The sequence below is a fragment of the Ranitomeya imitator genome, chromosome 4 (assembly GCF_032444005.1).
Source record: "Ranitomeya imitator isolate aRanImi1 chromosome 4, aRanImi1.pri, whole genome shotgun sequence".
NCBI classification, from domain to species: Eukaryota; Metazoa; Chordata; class Amphibia; order Anura; family Dendrobatidae; genus Ranitomeya; species Ranitomeya imitator.
The window spans coordinates 103,830,964-103,850,203 of record NC_091285.1 but is presented as its reverse complement, the minus strand read 5'-3'; the positions used below and the strand labels follow the sequence as shown (position 1 = coordinate 103,850,203).

The following is a 19,240-nucleotide window of genomic DNA, read 5'->3' as shown; positions in this document are numbered from 1 at the left end:
TTGTGCAAAGAAGAACTCCCATCAAAGTGTTAGCCTCTTATTATATTTGAAGTCACATTTTAAAATTTCTTTGATATTAACTGTGTTTATTTGTGAAAAAAACGGAAATTTGGCGAAAATTTTGAAAGTTTAGCAATTTTCCAACTTTGAATTTTTATGCAATTAAATCACAGAGATATGTCATACAAAATACTTAATAAGTAACATTTTCCACATGTCTACTTTACATCAGCACAATTTTGGAACCAATTTTTTTTTTTGTTAGGGAGTTATAAGGGTTAAAATTTGAGCAGCAATTTCGCATTTTTACAACACCTTTTTTTTTTTTTTAGGGACCACATCTCATTTGAAGTCATTTTGAGGGGTCTATATGATAGAAAATAACCAAGTGTGACACCATTCTAAAAACTGCACCTCTCAAGGTGCTCAAAACCACATTCAAGAAGTTTATTAACCCTTCAGGTGTTTCACAGAAAATTTTGGAATGTTTAAAAAAAAAAATGAACATTTAACTTTTTTTCACAAAAAAATTACTTCAGCTCCAATTTGTTTTATTTTACCAAGGGTAACAGGAAAAAATGGACCCAAAAGTTGTTGTACAATTTGACCTGAGTATGCGATACCCCATATGTGGGGTAAACCACTGTTTTGGCGCATGGCAGAGCTCAGAAGGGAAGGAGCACCATTTGACTTTTCGATGCAAAATTGACAGGAATTGAGATGGGACGCCATGTTGCGTTTGGAGAGACCCTGATGTGCCTAAACATTGAATCCCCCCACAAGTGAAACCATTTTGGAAAGTAGACCATTTTGGAACTTATCTAGATGCGTGGTTAGCACTTTGACCAACCAAGTGCTTCACAGAAGTTTATAATGCAGAGCCATAAAAATAAAAAAATCATATTTTTTCAAAAAAATGATCTTTTCGCCCCCATTTGTTTTTATTTTCCCAAGGGTAAGAGAAGAAATTGTACCCCAAAAGTTGCTGTGCAATTTGTCCCGAGTATGCTGATACCCCATATGTGGGGGTAAACCACTGTTTGGGCGCATGGCAGAGCCCGGAAGGGAAGGAGCGCCGTTTGACTTTTCAATGCAAAATTGACTGGAGTTGAGATGTGACACCATATTGCATTTGGAGAGCTCCTGATGTGCCAAAACATTGAAACCCCCACAAGTGACACTATTTTGGAAAGTAGACCCCTAAGGAACTTATCTAGATGTGTTGTGAGAGCTTTGAACCCCCAAGTGTTTCACTACAGTTTATAACTCAGAGCCGAGAAAATAAAAATTATTTTTTTCCCACAAAATTATTTTTTAGCCCCCAGTTTTGTATTTTTCCAAGGGTAACAGGAGAAATTGGACCCCAAAAGTTGTTGTCCAATTTGTCCTGAGTACCCCGATACCCCATATGTGGGGGGGAACCACCGTTTGGGCACATAGCAGAACTCGAAAAGGAAGGAGCGCCATTTGGAATGCAGACTTAGATGGATTGGTCTGCAGGCATCATGTTGCATTTGCAGATCCCCTGATGTACCTAAACAGTAGAAACCCCGCACAAGTGACCCCATTTTGGAAACTAGACCGTGTTGTGAGAACTTTGAACCCCCAAGTGTTTCACTACAGTTTATAACGCAGAGCCGTGAAAATAAAAAATCATTTTTCACACAAAAATGGTTTTTTAGCCCTCCAAATTTTTATTTTCCCAAAGGTAACAAGAGAAATTGGACCCCAAAAGATGTTGTCCAATTTGTCCTGAGTACGCTGATACCCCACATGTTGGGGTAAACACCTGTTTGGGCGCACGTGAGAGCTCGGAAGGGAAGGAGCACTATTTTACTTTGTCATAGCAAAATTGGCTGGAATTGAGATCGGACACCATGTCGCGTTTGGAGAGCCCTGATGTGCCCAAACAGTGGAAACCCCCAATTGTAACTGAAACCCTAACCTAAACACACTCGTAACCCTAATCTCAACCACACCCTTAACCCCTACCACAACCCTAACCCCTACCACACCCCTAACCCCAACACACCCCTAACCCTAATCCCAACCCTAACCACACCCCTAACTCCAACACACCCCCAACCCTAACCCTAACTTTAGCCCCAGCCCTAACTTTAGCCCCAACCCTAACTCTAGCCCTAACCCTAATGGGAAAATGGAAATAAATCCATTTTTTTCATTTTATTATTTTTCCCTAACTAAGGGGGTCATGAAGGGGGGGTTTGATTTACTTTTATAGCGGGTTTTTTAGCGGATTTTTATGATTGGCAGCTGTCACACACTAAAAGACGCTTTTTATTGCAAAAAAGTTTTTGCGTCTCCACATTTTGAGAGCTATAATTTTTCCATATTTTGGTCCACAGAGGCATGTGAGGTCTTGGTTTTTGCAGGACGAGTTGACGTTTTTATTAGTAACATTTTCGGACACGTGATATTTTTTGATCGCTTTTTATTCCGATTTTTGTGAGGCAGAATGACCAAAAACCAGCTATTCATGAATGTAAAATTGAAAAAGCAGTTTTAATCTTCGGGTTAGTACAATTACAGTGATACCTCGTTTATATTTTTTTATATTTTGGCGCTTTTATACGATAAAAACTATTTAATAGAAAAAATAATTATTTTTGCATCGCTTTATTCCAAGGACTACAACTTTTTTATTTTTTCGCTGATGATGCTGTATGGCGGCTCGTTTGTTGCGGGACAAGATGACGTTTTCAGCGGTACCATGGTTATTTATATCCGTCTCTTTGATCGCGTGTTATTTCACTTTTTGTTCGGCGGTATGATAAAAGCGTTTTTTGCCTCGCTTTTTTTTTTTACGGTGTTCACTGAAGGGGTTAACTAGTGGGACAGTTTTATAGGTCGGGTCGTTACGGACGCGGCGATACTAAATATGTGTACTTTTATTGTTTTTTTTTTTTTTAGATGAAGAAATGTATTTATGGGAACAATATATATTTTTTCTTTATTTAGGAATTTTTTTTTTTTCACACATCTAAATTTATTTATTTATTTTTTTACATTAACACATTGTCCCGGGGGGACATTACTGTATAGTGACAGATCGCTGATCTGACACTTTCCAGAGCACTGTGTCAGATCAGCGATCTGATGTGCACTGCTCCAGGCTTACAGGTGCCTGCTCTGAGCAGGCGCTGGTAAGCCACCTCCCTGAAGGACCTGGAAGTCACCCCGCGGCCATTTTGGATCCGGGACCTGCAGGGAGGAGACGCTCGTTACAAGGTGAGCACATCGCCTTGTACCGAGGGTCTCAGGGAAACCCGCAGGGAGCCCAGTCCCTGCGCGATGCTTCCCTATGCCCCCGGAACGCTGCGATCATCTTTGATGGCAGTTTTCCGGGGGTCAATGTGCCAGGTGCGGTCCGTGACCACTCCTGGCACATAGTGCCGGATGTCAGCTGCGATAGTCAGCTGACACCCGGCCGCGCTCCCCCCGCGAGCGCGGCCGATTGCATATGACGTACTTTCCTGTCACTGGGAATTAAGTCTCAGGTCACCTCGACGGGATAGTACATCATATGGGATTAAGGGGTTAAAAGGACACCAAATATGTTTGTGTTATAAGCCGATTTGCAATGTTTATTATTTTTTTTAAAAAGTGCATTAAAAATTACATTATTGTAAGTGATTTCATTATTTTTTAGTTATTTTATGGAGGAAAAAACTTTTTTATTTTCCCTCAAAAATGCAGGGACATACATTATTATTATTTTTTTTAACCTTTTCTTCACCTCTAGAATAGAGGTACATAGAAATACATTGTAAAAATGTATCTCTATGTACCAGTATAATCTGCCTGTGGATTCAAAGCCTGCACTGCAAATTCAAGTATACAAAATTCACCCATCCCTGTCAGTGCAGGCTGTGTGGCTCATAGCTTTAGCTACTGCCTGCAATGATGGAGTTTGTGAGTTCAAATCCAGGAGAGATGAGCTCTCAAGCAAAATAGAGAATAGTTTCTTGAATTGAATTGCAAGTATTGTAAGTGTGAGCAGAGATGCCGTCCAGAGTAGGATAAGCAGGAGAAGGAGGAGCTTTAAAGCAATGAAGACACCTGAGAGAAGAAAGTGTGTAGAAGTCCAGGAGAAGGACAGAGAGTCAGCTGATTGGACTGAGCGGTCTAACCGCTGACAGAGAGATGTCTCCAGCACTGCCTCACACCACCGCAGCCTCATGCTATCCGGCACTTGCGCAGAAGAAGAAGAGACGGTAGGAGGAGGGACTGCTGGAGACTTGTCAGTTGTGAAGTGACCACCAGACTCCAGACAGGAAAACACTAGTTGCAGTATGACCCGCTGCTCTAGAGTCAGGAGAGAGGCTGGTATTTGTGAGTATATTATAAACTGTCAGTATCCGACAGCCTAGGTCCACACAGAAAGTATAAAGAAAGTCCTGATAACCCGTTTCACCCCTTAATAACTGCCAATACGTCTTTTAACTGACCTGAGATATAAGAGAATAGCCTCCCCATACAGATGACAATCCAGCAGCTGTCGGCTGTCCACTATAGCTGACAACTTGCTGTATCAGCCACTATCAGTGCTTGCACCATCCAAATCTGTTTAACCCCTTAGATGCTGCTGCCAATAGTGACTACATCATTATAAATGGTTAACAGACTGTGAGGGCTTCCTCTTTATCCCAATTGGTGCCCTCAGATCATGATTCTGTTGTCCTGATGTTTGCCATGGCAATTCATGACCAAATAGTGGCCTTAGAGTCTGTCGACTATAGTAATCTGTTCAGAAGTTACCGACATTTAGGTGGTAAAAATACACATTTTCATTTCTGTTATGCCACTTTGCATTAATTCCTATAAAGCACCTGAAGGGTTAATAAACTACCTGACAGCAGTTTTCAATATGTCAGGGGGTGCTGTTTCTAAAATGGTATCACTTTTGGGGGTTTCCAAATAGATGGGACCCCTAAAGTCACTTCAAACATGGATAAGTCCGTAACAAATAAATTTTGTAAATTTCCTTGAAAAAATGAAAAATTACTGCTACATTTTTAAGCCTCCTAAAATGCTAAAAAAATAAAATAACATTTTATAAATGGTGCTGATGTAAAGCCGACATGTGGGAAATGTTATTTATTAATGGTTTGCTGTGGTATGACTATCTGGATTAAAGTGATAATCATTCAAAGTTTGTAAATTGCTAATTTTTAGCATTTTTCTCAAATTTCTGATATTTTTTATATATAAACAAAACATATCAACCTAAATTTACCATTAACAGAGTATAATGTGTCATGAAAAAACAGTCTCAAAATCACTGGGATTTGTTGAAGCGTTCCAGAGTTATTACACATAAATTGACACTGGTCAGATTTCAAAAGGGGTAAAACTGTTAATCTAAGGTTATTGTTACTTCACCCCACTAATTAGCTCATAATCAAAGTTTAATTATTATAAAATAGTTTATTTCTGTTTTCTTTTGTCTAAACCTGTGTGAATTCAATAGCCTGTTGCATCTTATAGTCAGAACAATATGATAAAATGTAAAAAAGCATACATAATGGCACTTTAAAGAGAAATTGTCAGGTCCCCGACACTCCAACTGATACTACAGTGGTATGCACGCCAATTCCTTTATTCCAACTAGGTGCTTTATGTGCTTTTGAATCTGAACTTTTATTCTGCAGCATTACATATGCAATTAAGCAGAACTAGTCCATAGGGAATCTTGTCCTCCAGACTAGTCCTTCTAATCACGCCACAGTTGGCATGAATGACAACCTGCATAGCAGTCCTAAGAACAAATATTGTATGTAGGCCACCAACCATGCCCTGTAACCTAAGAAAGCACATAAAACACCTTATTAGAATAAAGGAATCATCATGTTCACTTCTATAGTAAGCTTAGGGAACAGTCAAGGACCAGACAGGATCATTTTAAAAGCACAAGCAAAAAAATGACTTACTGGCTAAGATGAAAGCCCATTTCTTGCAGGGCCTGTTCTTGTTCTTCACACAGCTTCTGCAATTGTGTTTTCTCTCTGCGCAACATATCAAAGTCCTGTCTCAAAGAAAATAATAAGAAAGAGTTAAAGGCTAGAGAATAAAGCCACCATTCCATTGAAAACAGTATAATTTACAAGATTAAATAGCTACCGTAACTTTATTTTATGCATATGACTAAGTCAAACTAATAAGCTTTATTTATTTTGTTACAATACAATTATTTCTTAGAGGCCCATTCTATAACCGAGGAAAGAGTCCTGGATGGATATTAGAAGGCTCTAGACAACAGTTGGCCTGTCTAGCTGTCATGAAGAGGCCGCGGTGGATATCCCAAATGTGAAATTGGATGCTGAAACATTGCATTTTGATGTGACAACAATTCAACTGTGGATATATAGTAGACGCTACTAATCAACTCATTGACTGAATTAAAGACAGCTGTCTTACATAGTCATTTTTATAAAAGACTCCTGTCCACAGACTCAATCAGTAAGACTCTGACCTATACAACAAGGACAATACCAAAAAGCTTTATAAGGATGTCAGGGACAAGATCATAGACCTGCACAATGCTGGAATGGGCTACAAAACAATAAGTAAGATGCTGGGTGAGAAGGAGACAACTGTTGATGCAATAGTAAGAAAATGGAAGCCGGGGGGGGGGGGAACTTGTTAATGATCTCAAGGCAGCTGGGACCACAGTCACCAAGAAAACCATTTTTAATATATTATGCCATAAAAGTTTAAAATCCTGCAGTGCCCGCAAGGTCTCCCTGCTCAAGAAGGCACATGTGCAGGCCCATCTGAAGTTTGCCAATGAACACCTGGATGATTCTGTGAGTGATTGGGAGAAGGTGCTGTGGTCAGATGAGACATTTAGGGCTTGTGCACACGTTGCGGTTTTTGCTGCGGATCCGCAGCGGATTTTACCCTGCGGATCCGCAGCAGTTTTCCATGCGGTGTACAGTACAATGTTAACCTATGGAAAACAAAAACCGCAGTGCACATGATGCGGAAAAAACCACGCGGAAACGCTGCGGAAAAAAAGAAGTAGCATGTCACTTCTTTCTGCGGATTCCGCAGCGGTTTTCAACCTGCACCAATAGGAAAGTGCAGTTGAAAACCCTCAGAGGAATCCGCAGAAGAAACCGCATGAAAATCCGCAGTGAAAACCGCACTGATTTTGCACTGCAGATTTTCCAAATCCGCTGCGGAAAAATCTGCAGCAAAATCCGCATCGTGTGCACATAGCCTAACTCAAATCACTGTGTTTGGAAGAAGAGAAATGTTGTCTATGACCTAATGAATACTGTCCCCACTGTCAAGTATGGAGGTGGAAGGTCCTTCAAGCGCTGATTCTTAGGAAGGAAGGCTGCCGGAAAGAAGCAGGGCGCGTCCGAGGGTGAGTATATTCCTATTAGGTATATACTCACCCTCGGACGCGCCCTGCTTCTTCCTATTAGGTATATACTCACCCTCGGACATGCCCTGCTTCTTTCCGGCAGCCTTCCTTCCTAAGAATCAGCGCTTGAAGGACCTTCGGTGACGTCGCGGCTTGTGATTGGTCGCGTGAGCGGTCACATGGGCGGTCGCGCGACCAATCACAAGCCGCGACATCATCTAAGGTCTTTCACGCGCTGATTCTAAGGAAGGAAGGCTGCCGGTTAGTACAAGGGCACGTCAGAGGGTGAGTATAGCAATATTTTTTATTTTAATTCTTTATTTTACACTTAAATATGGATCCCAGGGCCTGAAGGAGAGTTTCCTCTCCTTCAAACCCTGGGAACCATTAGAAACCCAATGCACTGCATTGGGTTTCGTGTTTCGGCCGACCCCGACTTTTCTATAGGATCGGCCGATTTCACTCGACCCGACTTTTGAGAAAGTCGGGTTTCGTGAAACCCGATCCGATCCTATAAAAGTAAAAGTCGCTCAACCCTAGCCCTCACCAATCCCAAGTTGGGAATTTTTTTTTTCACCACTTAGTTAAAAAAGAACCTAGACATGTTTGGTGTCTGTGAACTTGTAATGACCTGGAGAATCATAATGGCAGGTCAGTTTTAGCATTTAGTGAACATCGTAAAAAAAAGACGTGAGGACGCATGTGAGGACGCATGTGAGGACACATGTGAGGACAACATCGTAAGGCAATTGCCTATGGTGTGAAGATACGAGATGTGCAGCATCTGAAACAATGGATACTGGAAGCCTGTGCTAGCATTTCTTCTGTGGTGTTGCTATCAGTATGTCAAGAGTGGGAGAAGAGGGTTGCATTGACAATCCAACATAATGGGCAGCACTTTGAACAACTGAAAAAACACATGGTCATAAGTATTCAGACCCTTTGCTCACTATTCAGGTGAAGCACCCTTTTGAGCTAGTACAGCCATGCGTCTTCTTCTGAATGATGCAACATGTTTTTCACACCTCGACTTGGGGATCCGCTGCCACTCTTCCTTGCAGATCCTCTCCAGTTCAGTCAGGTTGGATGGTGAACGTTGGTAGACAACCATTTTCAGGTCTCTCCAGAGATGAACAATTGGGTTTAGGTCAGGGCTCTGGCTAGGCCAGTCAAAAATGGTCACAGAGTTGTTCTGAAGCCCCTTGCTATTTTAGCTGTGTGCTTAGGGTCATTGTCATTGGAAAGTGAACCTTCGGCCAAGTCTGAGGTCCAGAGCACTCTGGAAGAGGTTTTCATCCAGGATATCTTTGTACTTGGAAGTATTCAGGTTTCCTTCAATGACAACTAGTGATGAGCGAGTGTACTCGTTGCTCGGGGTTTTCCAGAGCACGCTCGGGTGACCTCCGAGTATTTATGACTGCTCGGAGATTTAGTTTTCATCACGGCAGCTGAATAATTTACAGCTACCAGCCTGGTTGATTACATGTGAGGATTACCCTAGCAACCAGTCAACCCCCACATGTATTCAACCTGGCTAGTAGCTGTAAATCATTCAGCTGCCACGATGAAAACTAAATCTCCGAGGAGTCATAAATACTCGGTCACCCGAGCAACGAGTACACTCACTCATCACTAATGACAACCAGTCGTCCTGTCCCTGCAGCTGAAAAATACCCCCATAGCATAATGCTGCCACCACCATGTTTCACTATTGGGATTGTATTGGGCAGGTGATGAGCAGTGCCTGGTTTTCTCCACACATTGGAGAGGCTTCCGTCGAGCCACTCTGCCATAAAGGCCCGACTGGTGGAGGGCTGCAGTGATAGTTGACTTTGTGGAACTTTTTCCTATCTCCCTACTGCATCTGTGGAGCTCAGCCACAGTGATCTTGAGGTTCTTCTTTACCTCTCTCACCAAGGTTATTCTCCCACGATTGCTCATTTTGGCTGGAGGGCAAGGTCTAGGAAGACTTCTGGTGGTACCAAACTTCCATTTAAGGATTATGGAGGCCACTGTGCTCATAGGAACCGTGAGTACTGCATAAATTCTTTTGTAACCTTGGCCAGATCTGTGCCTTGCCACAATTCTGTCTCAGAGGTCCTTGGCCAGCTCCTTAGACCTCATGATTCTCATATATGTATAAAGTTTACATTCCATTTGTTGAGCAGCTTTTTGATTGATTTTGTTTTCTCCATTGTAAATTCTTTATACATCATGGTTACGCAGATAACAGACCCGCATAGTTTTTTTTCCTGAAAACCAATTTTGCCTGTGTCGCCATTTATCGAGACCCATACTGGATTACATTTTTGAGATATGAGGCTATGTCAGGGCTCATTTTTTGAGCCCTGAGCTGGCGTTTTTTTATGGATATCATTTTGGGGTAGATACAAATTTTAGATTGCCTTTTGTTGCATTTTATTACAATGTTGCCATGGCAAAAATAATTAATTCTGGTGTTTCTATTTTTTCTTTCTTGTACAGTTTACTGATCAGATTAATTTATTTTACATTTTGATGGATCAGACTTTTGCAAACAGTGACAAAAAATGTGAATTTTTAATCTTTTTGCAATTGTTTTATTTTTTTAATGGGGCGTGATTTGAACTTTTGTATTTAATATTTTATTCACAATTTACTGTATTTAATAGTCTTCATAGGGGACTTGAGTCTGTGATTGTCTGATCGCTTGTACTATATATACATAGCAATGCATCAGCACTGCTGAGTATAGCGAAAATCACAGTCTTAAATCAGCCATCAGCTGCCGGTAAAGATGTGGGCTGGTCCAATATCAAATGTCAGTGAGTGGTAAAAGTTTATGAACCTTTCGGATTAGCAGATAATTTAAAGGTCTGTTGTTTTAAATCAATGGCATTACAATCAGGTGTGAATGGACAACTATTTTATCTAAAGAACAGACAGAGGTGTCCATGCTCTAATAGTGGAGATGGGATTTCTTCAAATCCCATCTACTATGCTGTAACATCTGGCCACTGCGGGATGGACGCTGTGGATGGATACAGCGTCCAACCCGCAGCGTTTCCTGATAGTGGGAACATGCCCTAATAGTCTGGGAAGTTATTGGATCATTTTTTTCATTTAAAAAAAAAAAAGAAAGACAGTCTAATATTTTTGACTTATTTATTTGATTTGGCTTTCCTAATCTACTTTTAGGACTAAATTTGCTTAAAATATGGAAAATTCTAAAGAGTTCATAATCTTTCATGCACTACTACATACACTTGGATGTCAACTATTAATGCTACAGTGGCAAGTTTGGGTACTCCTGGTCAAAATTACTGTTTTTGTGAACAATTAAGCAAGTTGAAGATGAAATGATCTTTAACCCCTTCATGACCCAGCCTATTTTGACCTTAAAGACCTTGCCGTTTTTTGCAATTCTGACCAGTGTCCCTTTATGAGGTAATAACTCAGGAACGCTTCAACGGATCCTAGCGGTTCTGAGATTGTTTTTTCGTGACATATTGGGCTTCATGTTAGTGGTAAATTTAGGTCAATAAATTCTGCGTTTATTTGTGATAAAAACGGAAATTTGGCGAAAATTTTTAAAATTTCGCAATTTTCACATTTTGAATTTTTATTCTGTTAAACCAGAGAGATATGTGACACAAAATAGTTAATAAATAACATTTCCCACATGTATACTTTACATCAGCACAATTTTGGAAACAAAATTTTTTTTTGTTAGGAAGTTATAAGGGTTAAAATTTGACCAGCGATTTGTTTTTTTGTACAACGAAATTTACAAAACCATTTTTTTTAGGGACCACCTCACATTTGAAGTCAGTTTGCGGGGTCTATATGGCTGAAAATACCCAAAAGTGACACCATTCTAAAAACTGCACCCCTCAAGGTACTCAAAACCACATTCAAGAAGTTTATTAACCCTTCAGGTGCTTCACAACAGCAGAAGCAACATGGAAGGAAAAAATGAACATTTAACTTTTTAGTCACAAAAATTATCTTTTAGCAACAATTTTTTTATTTTCCCAATGGTAAAAGGAGAAACTGAACCACGAAAGTTGTTGTCCAATTTGTCCTGAGTACGCTGATACCTCATATGTGGGGGTAAACCACTGTTTGGGCGCACGGCAGGGCTTGGAAGGGAAGGAGCGCCATTTGACTTTTTGAATCAAAAATTGGCTCCACTCTTTAGCGGACACCATGTCGCGTTTGGATAGCTCCTGTGTGCCTAAACATTGGCGCTCCCCCACAAGTGACCCCATTTTGGAAACTAGACCCCCCAAGGAACTTATTTAGATGCCTAGTGAGCACTTTAAACCCTCAGGTGCTTCACAAATTGATCTGTAAAAATGAAAAAGTACTTTTTTTTCACAAAAAAATTCTTTTCGCCTCAATTTTTTCATTTTCACATGGGCAGTAGGATAAAATGGATCATAAAATTTGTTGGGCAATTTCTCCCGAGTACGTCGATACCTCACATGTGGGGGTAAACCACTGTTTGGGCACTCGGCAGGGCTCGGAAGGGAAGGCGCGCCATTTGACTTTTTGAATGGAAAATTAGCTCCAATTGTTAGCGGACACCATGTCGCGTTTGGAGAGCCCATGTGTGCCTAAACATTGGAGCTCCCCCACAAGTGACCCCATTTTGGAAACTAGACCCCCTAAGGAACTTATCTAGATGCATATTGAGCACTTTAAACCCCCAGGTGCTTCACAGAAGTTTATAACGCAGAGCCATGAAAATAAAAAATAATTTTTCTTTCCTCAAAAATGATTTTTTAGCCTGGAATTTCCTATTTTGCCAAGGATAATAGGAGAAATTGGACCCCAAATATTGTTGTCCAGTTTGTCCTGAGTACGCTGATACCCCATATGTGGGGGTAAACCACTGTTTGGGCGCACGGCAGGGCTCGGAAGGGATGGCACGCCATTTGGCTTTTTAAATGGAAAATTAGCTCCAATCATTAGCGGACACCATGTCACGTTTGGAGAGCCCCTGTGTGCCTAAACATTGGAGATCCCCCAGAAATGACACCATTTTGGAAACTAGACCCCCAAAGGAACTAATCTAGATGTGTGGTGAGGACTTTGAACCCCCAAGTGCTTCACAGAAGTTTATAACGCAGAGCCATAAAAATTAAAAAAAAAAATTATTTTCTCAAAAATGATTTTTTAGCCTGCAATTTTTTATTTTCCCAAGGGTAACAGGAGAAATTTGTCCCCAAAAGTTGTTGTCCAGTTTCTCCTGAGTACGCGGATACCCCATATGTGGGGGTAAATCACTGTTTGGGCACATGCCGGGGCTCGGAAGTGAAGTAGTGACGTTTTGAAATGCAGACTTTGATGGACTGCTCTGTGGGCGTCACGTTGCGTTTGCAGAGCCCCTGATGTGGCTTAACAGTAGAAACCCCCCACAAGTGACCCCATTTTGGAAACTAGACCCCCAAAGGAACTTATCTAGATGTGTGATGAGCACTTTGAACCCCCAAGTGCTTCATAGAAGTTTATAATGCAGAGCCGTGAAAATAATAAATACGTTTTCTTTCCTCAAAAATAATTATGTAGCCCAGAATTTTTTATTTTCCCAAGGGTTACAGAAGAAATTGGACCCAAAAAGTTGTTGTCCAGTTTCTCCTGAGTACGCTGATACCCCATATGTGGGGGTAAACCACTGTTTGGGCACATGCCGAGGCTCGGAAGTGAAGTAGTGACGTTTTGAAATGCAGACTTTGATGGAATGCTCTGTGGGCGTCACGTTGCGTTTGCAGAGCCCCTAATGTGGCTTAACAGTAGAAACCCCCCACAAGTGACCCCATTTTGGAAACTAGACCCCGAAAGGAACTTATCTAGATGTGTGGTGAGCACTTTGAACCCCCAAGCGCTTCATAGAAGTTTATAATGCAGAGCCGTGAAAATAATAAATACGTTTTCTTTCCTCAAAAATAATTATTTAGCCCAGAATTTTTTAATTTTCCCAAGGGTAACAGGAGAAATTTGACCCCAATATTTGTTGTCCAGTTTCTCCTGAGTACGGTGATACCCCATATGTGGGGGTAAACTACTGTTTGGGCACATGCCGGGGCTTGGAATTGAAGTAGTGACGTTTTGAAATGCAGACTTTGATGGAATGCTCTGCGGGCGTCACGTTGCGTTTGCAGAGCCCCTGATGTGCCTAAACAGTAGAAACCCCCCACAAGTTACCCCATTTTGGAAACTAGACCCCGAAAGGAACTTATCTAGATGTGTGGTGAGCACTTTGAACCCCCAAGTGCTTCATAGAAGTTTATAATGCAGAGCCGTGAAAATAATAAATACGTTTTCTTTCCTCAAAAATAATTATTTAGCCCAGAATTTTTTATTTTCCCAAGGGTTACAGGAGAAATTGGACCCCAAAAGTTGTTGTCCAGTTTCTCCTGAGTACGCTGATACCCCATGAGTGGGGGTAAACCACTGTTTGGGCACACGTCGGGGCTCAGAAGGGAAGTAGTGACTTTTGAAATGCAGACTTTGATGGAATGGTCTGCGGGTGTCACGTTGCGTTTGCAGAGCCCCTGGTGTGCCTAAACAGTAGAAACCCCCCCAAGTGACCCCATTTTAGAAACTAGACCCCCCAAGGAACTTATCTAGATATGTGGTGAGCACTTTGAACCCCCAAGTGCTTCACAGACGTTTACAACGCAGAGCCGTGAAAATAAAAAATCATTTTTCTTTCCTCAAAAATTATGTTTTAGCAAGCATTTTTTTAGATTCACAAGGGTAACAGGAGAAATTGGACGCCAGTAATTGTTGCGCAGTTTGTCCTGAGTATGCTGGTACCCCATATGTGGGGGTAAACCACTGTTTGGGCACACGTCAGGGCTCGGAAGTGAGGGAGCACCATTTGACTTTTTGAATACGAGATTGGCTGGAATCAATGGTGGCGCCATGTTGCGTTTGGAGACCCCTGATGTGCCTAAACAGTGGTAACCCCTCAATTCTACCTCCAACACTAACCCCAACACACCCCTAACCCTAATCCCAACTGTAGCCATAACCCTAATCACAACCCTAACCACAACCCTAATTCCAACCCTAACCCTAAGGCTATGTGCCCACGTTGCGGATTCGTGTGAGATATTTCCGCACCATTTTTGAAAAATCCGCGGGTAAAAGGCACTGCGTTTTACCTGCGGATTTTCCGCGGATTTCCAGTGTTTTTTGTGCGGATTTCACCTGCGGATTCCTATTGAGGAACAGGTGTAAAACGCTGCGGAATCCGCACAAAGAATTGACATGCTGCGGAAAATACAACGCAGCGTTTCCGCTCGGTATTTTCCGCACCATGGGCACAGCGGATTTGGTTTTTCATATGTTTACATGGTACTGTAAACCTGATGGAACACTGCTGCGAATCCGCAGCGGCCAATCCGCAGTGTGGGCACATAGCCTAATTCTAAAGGTATGTGCACACGCTGCGGAAAACGCTGCAGATCCGCAGCAGTTTCCCATGAGTTTACAGTTCAATGTAAACCTACGGGAAACAAAAATCGCTGTACACATGCTGCGGAAAAACTGCACGGAAACGCAGCTGTTTACATTCCGCAGCATGTCACTTCTTTGTGCGGATTCCGCAGCGGTTTTACAACTGCTCCAATAGAAAATCGCAGTTGTAAAACCGCAGTGAAATGTGCAGAAAAAAACGCGGTAAATCCGCCATAAATCCGCAGCGATTTAGCACTGCGGATTTATCAAATCCGCAGCGGAAAAATCCGCAGAGAACCAGAATACGTGTGCACATACCGAAACCCTAACCCTAGCCCTAACCCTAGCCCTAACCCTAACCCTAACCCTACCCCTATTCTAACATTAGTGGAAAAAAAAAAATTTCTTTATTTTTTTATTGTCCCTACCTATGGGGGTGACAAAGGGGGGGGTCATTTATTATTTTTTTTTATTTTGATCACTGAGATATAATCTATCTCAGTGATCAAAATGCACTTTGGAACGAATCTGCCGGCCGGCAGATTCGGCGGGCGCACTGCGCATGCGCCCGCCATTTTGGAAGATGGCGGCGCCCAGGGCGAAGACGGACGGGACCCCGGCTGGATCGGTAAGTATGATGGGGTGGGGGGGGGGACCACGGGGGGGGGGGGGGATCGGAGCACGGGGGGGGGGAATCGGAGCGCGGGAGGGGTGGAACGGAGCGCGGGGGGCGTGGAACGGAGCACCGGGGGGGTGGATCGGAGTGCACGGGGGGGTGATTGGAGCACGGGGGGGTGATTGGAGCACGGGGGGAGCGGACAAGAGCACGGGGGGGAGCGGAGCACTGGACGGAGGGGAGCCGGAGCAGTGTACCGGCCAGATCGGGGGGCTGGGGGGGCGATCGGTGGGGTGGGGGCACATTAGTATTTCCAGCCATGGCCGATGATATTTCAGCATCGGCCATGGCTGGATTGTAATATTTCACCAGTTATAATAGGTGAAATATTACAAATCGCTCTGATTGGCAGTTTCACTTTCAACAGCCAATCAGAGCGATCGTAGCCACGAGGGGGTGAAGCCACCCCCCCTGGGCTAAACTACCACTCCCCCTGTCCCTGCAGATCGGGTGAAATGGGAGTTAACCCTTTCACCCGATCTGCAGGGACGCGATCTTTCCATGACGCCGCATAGGCGTCATGGGTCGGATTGGCACCGACTTTCATGACGCCTACGTGGCGTCATGGGTCGGGAAGGGGTTAAAAGGCCTAAGGTTTGTATTTTAGGCAAAAAAAAAATCTTTTACATGTTAAAAATCACAAAAAGGAAGATGGGTTGATGCAAAAATTTTGGGCACCTTGTATGGTTAGTATCTAGTAGCACCCTCTTTTCAAAGTATCACACCTTGTAAATAATTTTTGTAGCCAGACAAGAGTCTTTCAATTCTTGTTTAAGGTATTTTCATCCATTCTTCCTAGGAAACTTCTTTCAGTTCTGTGAGATTCCTGGGTCGTCTTGCATGCGTACTGCTATTTTGAGGTTTAGTCACAGATTTTCCATAATGTTCAGATCAGGGAACTGTGAGGGCCATTGCAAAACCTTCAGCTTGCTCTTTTTGAGGTAGTCTATTGTGGATTTTGACGTGTATTCAGGATCATTATCCATTTGTAGAAGCCATCCTCTTTTCAACTTCAGCTTTTTTACAGATGGTGTTATATGTTTGCATCAAGAATTTGTTGAAATTTAATTGAATTCATTCTTCCCTCTACCTGTGAAATGTTCCCCTTGACATTGAATGCAACACAACCACAAAGCATTATTGAGCCATCCTCATGCTTAATGGTTGTCGAGATGTTCTTATTCTGAAATGCTGTGCCCTTATTTCTTAACACATACCTTTGATCATTATGAGTTCTATTTTAACTTCATCGATCCACAGGACTTGTTTCCAAAAAGTTTCAGGCTATATTAGATGTTCTTTTGCATACTTGCAAACCCATCTCTTCAACCTATCACTAACAACGGGTGTTTTCCCCTCAAGCTTTAAACATGCCTCAATCACATCTATCCTCAAAAAGCCCTCTCTTGACCCATCCTCTGTATCTAGCTATCGCCTTATATCACTTCTCCCCTATGCCTCCAAACTACTGGAACAACATGTTTACCTTGAACTGTCCTCCCATCTCTCTTCTTGCTCCCTCTTTGACCACCTACAATCTGGCTTCTGATCACACCATTCCACCAAAACTGCCCTAACTAAAGTCACCAATGACCTCTTAACCGCCAAGAGCAAGCGACACTACTCTGTCCTCCTCCTCCTCGACCTGTCGGCTGCCTCTGACACAGTGGACCATTCCCTATTATTACAGACCCTCTCATCCCTTGGCATCGCAGACTTGGCTCTATCCTGGATCTCATCATACCTAACAGACCGGACATTCAGCGTCTCCCACTCACACACCACCTCCTCACCTCACCCTCTATCTGTCGGAGTCCCACAAGGTTCAGTCCTAGGGCCCCTGCTCTTCTCCATTTACACCTTTGGCCTGGGACAGCTCATAGAATCTCATGGCTTTCAGTATCACCTCTATGCTGACGACACACAGATCTACATCTCTGGACCAGATATCACCTCCCTTCTAACCAGAATCCCTCAATGTCTGTCCACTATTTCATCCTTCTTCTCCGCTAGATTTCTGAAACTTAACATGGACAAAACAGAATTCATCATCTTTCCCCCATCTCACGCGACCCCCCCAACGAACCTATCCATTACAGTAAATGGCTGCCCACTCTCCCCAGTCCCACAAGCTCGCTGCATCGGGGTAATCCTTGACGCTGATCTCTCCTTCAAACCACATATCCAAGCCCTTTCCACTTCCTGCTGACTCCAAATCAAAAATATTTCACAAATCCGTTCATTCCTCAACCATGAATCTGCAAAAACCCTAGTCCATGCCCTCATCATCTCTCGCCTTGACTACTGCAACCTCCTGCTCTGTGGCCTCCCCTCTAACACTCTCGCACCCCTCCAATCTATTCTAAACTCTGCTGCCCGACTAATCCACCTGTCACCCCGCTATTCCCCGGCCTCTCCCCTCTGTCAATCCCTTCACTGGCTCCCCATTACCCAGAGACTCCACTACAAAGCCCTAACCATGACGTACAAAGCCATCCACAACCTGTCTCCTCCATACATCTGTGACCTTGTCTCCCGGTACTTACCTACCCGCAACCTCCGATCCTCACAAGATCTCCTACTCTACTCCCCTCTTATCTCCTCTTCCCACAATCGCATACAAGATTTCTCTCGCGTATCACCCCTACTCTGGAACCCTCTACCACAACACATCAGACTCTCGCCTACCATCGAAACCTTCAAAAAGAACCTGAAGACCCACCTCTTCAGACAAGCCTACAACCTGCAGTAACCACCGATCGACCAAACCGCTGCATGACCATCTCTACCCTCACCTACTGTATCCTCACCCATACCTTGTAGATTGTGAGCCTTCGCGGGCAGGGTCCTCATTCCTCCTGTACCAGTTATGACTTGTATTGTTTAAGATTATTGTACTTGTTTTTATTATGTATACCCCTCCTCACATGTAAAGCGCCATGGAATAAATGGCGCTATAACAATAAATAATAATAATAATACTTCTGAAGCTTAATTTAATGGTGAGGATGCAGGAGAGGTTTTCTTCAGGTGACTCTTCCATGAAGGCCATATTTGTGCAGGTGTCTCTGAACAGAAGAACAATATACCAGAACTCTAGAAACTGTTAAATCTTTTTGAAGGTCTTTTGCAGTCTAGTGATTTGCCTCTCTAGAAATCCTACAGGCAGCTCTCACAGAAATTTTACTTCGTCTTCCAGACCTTATCATGACCTCCACTGTTCCTGTTAACTGCCATTTCTTAATTCTATTTCGAACTGAGGAAAAGGCAACTTGAAAAAGCTTTGCTATCTTATTATGGCCTTCTTCTGTTTTAGGGGCATCTATGATTTTCAGAGTGGTTGGCAGCTGCTTAGAAGAACCCATGGCAGCTTTTAGAGGAGGCTGGATTTTTAAAAGCTGGGAAATTGGCATCATCAGGCTTTTTCTAATGATGGCTAATTAACCCCTTTACCCCCAAGGGTGGTTTGCACGTTAATGACCAGGCCATTATTTACAATTCTGACCACTGTCAGGCGCAGTGAAGCCACCTCCCTGCAGGACCCGGATGCCACGGCCATCTTGGATGGTCTCAGGGAAGCCCGCAGGGAGCCCCCTCCCTGCACGATGCTTCGCTATACCGCCGGCACACCGCGATCATGTTTGATCGCGGTGTGCCGGGGGTTAATGTGCCGGGGTGCGGTCCGTGACCGCTCGTGGCACATAGTGCCGGATGTCAGCTGT

At 43.1% G+C, this 19,240-nt stretch overlaps 1 protein-coding gene across 7 annotated transcripts in view; it reads right to left on the bottom strand.

Annotated features, from left to right (window-relative positions):
* RUFY1 (RUN and FYVE domain containing 1) overlaps positions 1 to 19,240 on the bottom strand; it is a 377,731-nt gene that overhangs the window by 56,531 nt on the left and 301,960 nt on the right. For all 7 annotated transcript variants that reach the window (XM_069763888.1, XM_069763887.1, XM_069763891.1 and 4 more), the window contains one exon: positions 5,952 to 6,046. In XM_069763888.1, coding sequence (XP_069619989.1) covers positions 5,952 to 6,046 — 95 coding nt within the window. The remainder of the gene's footprint in view (positions 1 to 5,951; positions 6,047 to 19,240) is intronic.